Source organism: Aptenodytes forsteri, unplaced genomic scaffold, assembly GCF_000699145.1.
Source record: "Aptenodytes forsteri isolate BGI_AS27 unplaced genomic scaffold, ASM69914v1 Scaffold216, whole genome shotgun sequence".
NCBI lineage: Eukaryota > Metazoa > Chordata > Aves > Sphenisciformes > Spheniscidae > Aptenodytes > Aptenodytes forsteri.
Window position 1 is genome coordinate 2,315,636 of NW_008796114.1, and position 3,595 is coordinate 2,319,230.

At 53.7% G+C, this 3,595-nt stretch overlaps 1 protein-coding gene across 1 annotated transcript; it reads left to right on the plus strand.

The window, feature by feature from the left end:
* Positions 1-554: 554 nt before the first annotated feature.
* On the plus strand, positions 555-2,547 carry TPI1 (triosephosphate isomerase 1). The gene is made up of 6 exons (XM_009287126.2): positions 555-686; positions 772-856; positions 988-1,120; positions 1,361-1,446; positions 1,621-1,708; positions 1,975-2,547. The coding sequence occupies exons 2-6, from the start codon at positions 779-781 to the stop codon at positions 2,091-2,093; spliced, it is 504 nt and encodes a 167-aa protein (XP_009285401.1). The 5' UTR covers positions 555-686; positions 772-778; the 3' UTR covers positions 2,094-2,547.
* Positions 2,548-3,595: the final 1,048 nt, after the last annotated feature.

Consider the following 3,595-nt stretch of genomic DNA (forward strand, 5'->3'; position numbering starts at 1 on the left):
CGATGCCGAGCCCACCCGGTCACTCGTCTCCCTGGGGCCCGCGCCTTTCCCTCGGCCTTGCCCCCACCCTGCCCCGTGTGCTCCTGGTCACGTCTCCCGGCCGGGACCGGGGGGTGCGGAGCTCCATGTTTCAGCCGAGCTGCGCTGCCAGGGCAGGCTGCGAGACCGTGCCTCTGCTCCGCCGCCGTACCCGGTTACAACCCCAGGCATAACCCGATGCTGCCCTCTCCCCCCCGCGGTTCGGCCAGGCCCGGGCAGCAGAGCGGGATTCTCTCCTGGTTTCTCAGCAGCGCCCTTTCCCCCCTGCCGAGGGGCCTGGCCGTCGGCCTGGTATCACCTATCTGCCCACTGGAAAGGGCTTCCTCCCTGCTGTTGAGTCATCAGATAGCGGGGACATTTGTGCTGCAGAGGGTCCCCCAAATGTCAGCGAGGGTGGACAGGCTGAGCCTTCCCAGGAAGGGTGAGAGGGATGACCTCTTGGGGCTGGGATTTGAGGTTGGTGGCTGGCTACGGTTTCTGCCCTTTGCTTGTCCCAAGGGTAACCACTTTCTTTGCCTTCCAGAGGTGGTTTGTGGAGCCCCCTCCATCTACCTTGACTTTGCCCGTCAGAAGCTTGATGCAAAGATCGGAGTTGCAGCACAGAACTGCTACAAGGTACCAAAGGGTGCTTTCACAGGGGAGATCAGGTGAGCCCGCAGAGAAGAGTAAAGGCAGGGTGCCTCTGGGATGTGAATTTCTTCCAGAGGTGTGAGTCATCTCCTTTCTCCTCAGCCCAGCAATGATCAAAGATATTGGAGCCACGTGGGTGATCCTGGGCCACTCGGAGCGAAGGCATGTTTTTGGAGAGTCTGATGAGGTAAGTGACCCTGGAATGGAGAGATGGTCCAGCTCAGATGTGCCTGCAAAGGCTGGAGGAGTGAGCAGTTAAAATATGACTACAGGAGTAGGTCTGACTTGTCGGTTGCCTTGTTTCTTTTCAATTCCCAGTTGATCGGGCAGAAGGTGGCTCATGCTTTAGCTGAGGGCCTTGGAGTCATTGCCTGCATTGGAGAGAAGCTGGATGAGAGAGAAGCTGGCATAACAGAGAAGGTGGTTTTTGAACAGACCAAGGCCATTGCTGGTAAGGGAAGAAAACGGGTGCTTTTTTCTGCTTTGGACACTTGGGAAATGACCATCCTAGCCTTAACTGGAAGGCCATAATGGCCATCCTGGCCTTCCTTGTAAGGCTTGCAGATATGTTGCTGCACAATGTTAACATGATTATGTTTATAAAAGCCCCATGTGTTCCAGAAAGTTTTCCAGCTCTACCCTTCCCAGCATGGGGTACTGTGCTTACCTATACCTTCTCCCTCCTCCCCAGATAACGTGAAGGACTGGAGTAAAGTGGTTCTTGCCTATGAGCCAGTTTGGGCTATTGGAACTGGTAAAACTGCAACTCCCCAACAGGTATGAGCAGGGGAAAGGGCCAACTGACCCTTCCCACTCAAGAGAGATTGTTGAAGATTCTCTCTAAAGGCTAAAGATTTAGAGAATCTTTAGAGATATTCTCTCTTTTCTTTGGAAGGGAATTGTGTGCAGAATGGCTCAGCCCTCAGTGGGACTCTTTCTGTTCCATTGCAGGCTCAGGAAGTTCATGAGAAGCTGAGGGGGTGGCTGAAAAGCCATGTGTCTGATGCTGTTGCTCAGTCAACTAGGATCATCTATGGAGGTAAATGAGTCTGAAGCCCCTTCCCAGCGCAGGAAGCGCTTAGTTTCTCTGCTTGTTATCACAGTTGTACAGCATGCTCTGCTGGTGAGGAAACTCGAGATTGTCAGAGCACAGAGAACCACCTACTAGCTTGTTAGGGTAAATGGGAGACAGTCTTACTGTCTGCATAGTAAGTGGTGGCTAGTACCTTGCAGGTCTTACCTCTGCCCTGGCCCCACTTTCTAGAGCTGGCCACATCTGACCTTAAAATACTGTTCCCTCCTTAGGTTCGGTCACTGGCAGCAACTGTAAGGAGCTGGCCTCTCAGCATGATGTGGATGGCTTCCTTGTTGGTGGAGCTTCTCTCAAGCCAGAGTTTGTGGATATTATCAATGCCAAACACTGAAGCAGTTTGTGAGGAGCAGTCCCTTGTGGTTAAGAGCAAGAAACGGAAGCAAGAAGGGACCTTTCATTGCACACATCTCAGTACAGAGGCCTCCTCTGAGGCTTTCCCCCTCCACGGTCATTGTTCTAGCTGTGCTGCTCACCCCCACCACCATGTTGGAGTCCTGTTAGCGGGAGCCTGTCTTGGCAGAGTCTTGACAGCCTCCTCTCCAAATCGGCAAAATCCTCGGTTGCCTCTTGACCTGTAAGAGCCTACAGTCAACCTGGCCAGTGCCTCCCCCTTTCTCTGCAGCGCTGCAGGGAAAGAGGGCCACTGGTGCTGGGGGAAGGAAAAAGGAACTACAGTCTCTTGCATCCTTTGGCTCCATCAGCAAGGAGCCTGTCAGCTTAGACCCTTGTGAGATGTCTTACCTCACCTATGTCCCGTACTGAACAATAAATGAAAGAAAAAGCAAAGGTGTGTGTCCTGGATCTTATTCAGAAGCAGCTGGGGACAAGCAGTGCACAGAACCTACTACTTCTGGAGGTAGCTGGTTGCAGAGAGGGTTGTGTGGGTTTTGTGGGCTTTTCTTTGAGGGCCCACCGCTGCCCCAGTAGGCATTGCGCAGGTTCAACCTGCATCTTGCTATCACAGGTTTCACCTTCAGCATGCCCTGAGCATCTTGCTTCTGTCATGTTACAGCTCTTCTCTGTGTGCATCTCTTCCATGTGTGTCTATTCCAGTAGCTGCTGGAGCACCCGGTGTCCCATTAGTGAGCTGACCTTTCCAGGCAGGCTTGGTAATGCACTCATCCCTACTCTGTCTGTGAGGACTGGTAATCGACTTTGCTGTTCATTAAATGTGGAGCAGAGCAGCTCCCTCTTTATGCAGGGAAGGTTTTTAGGCCATGTGCTGAGGCTGTGCTTGCTGCCTGCTTGCAGCTGTGTGCTGATGAGTGAGAAAGCAAGGGTAGATGTTATTTCCCAGCTACTGCACCAGCTAGGAGATGTTTAGGTACTACTGAGGGTAGTGAAAAAGGAAATGCCTCTCAAGGAAGAGCTTAGCTGTGAGGCCATATACCCTTGGGAGCCTAGGGGTAGTGCTCTCCTATGGAGCAGACACGCGAAGGGGCACTCGGTCTGTTAATGCATACCTGAGAGATCCTCTTCCATTTCATGTTTCTGGTCTGCAGTAGTTTTTGCAGTTGTGGCATGTTCCTCCCCTGATACTCCAGCTGTCGGTGTATTGCCCTGCCGGCATCATCTGAGGGATGAAAGGCAGGAGGTGAGGGACCAAGAAGGAGAAAATCTTAGGAAACCCGCTAATGCTGTGGGTCCTCCTGGTCTGCTAAAGTTCGGGGTTTCTCCCTCCCAGCTGGAAGGGACGGGGAGATGAGAGCCCCCGGCCCTTCAGGGGGAGCATCTCCTCCCCTGCTGGGAGCAGAAGTCTGTTCCCCGGCCCCCACCCTGCCCCCTCCTCGGCGGGAGCCTTTCGGGGAGGGGCCGGGGCCGAGGCCGGGCAGC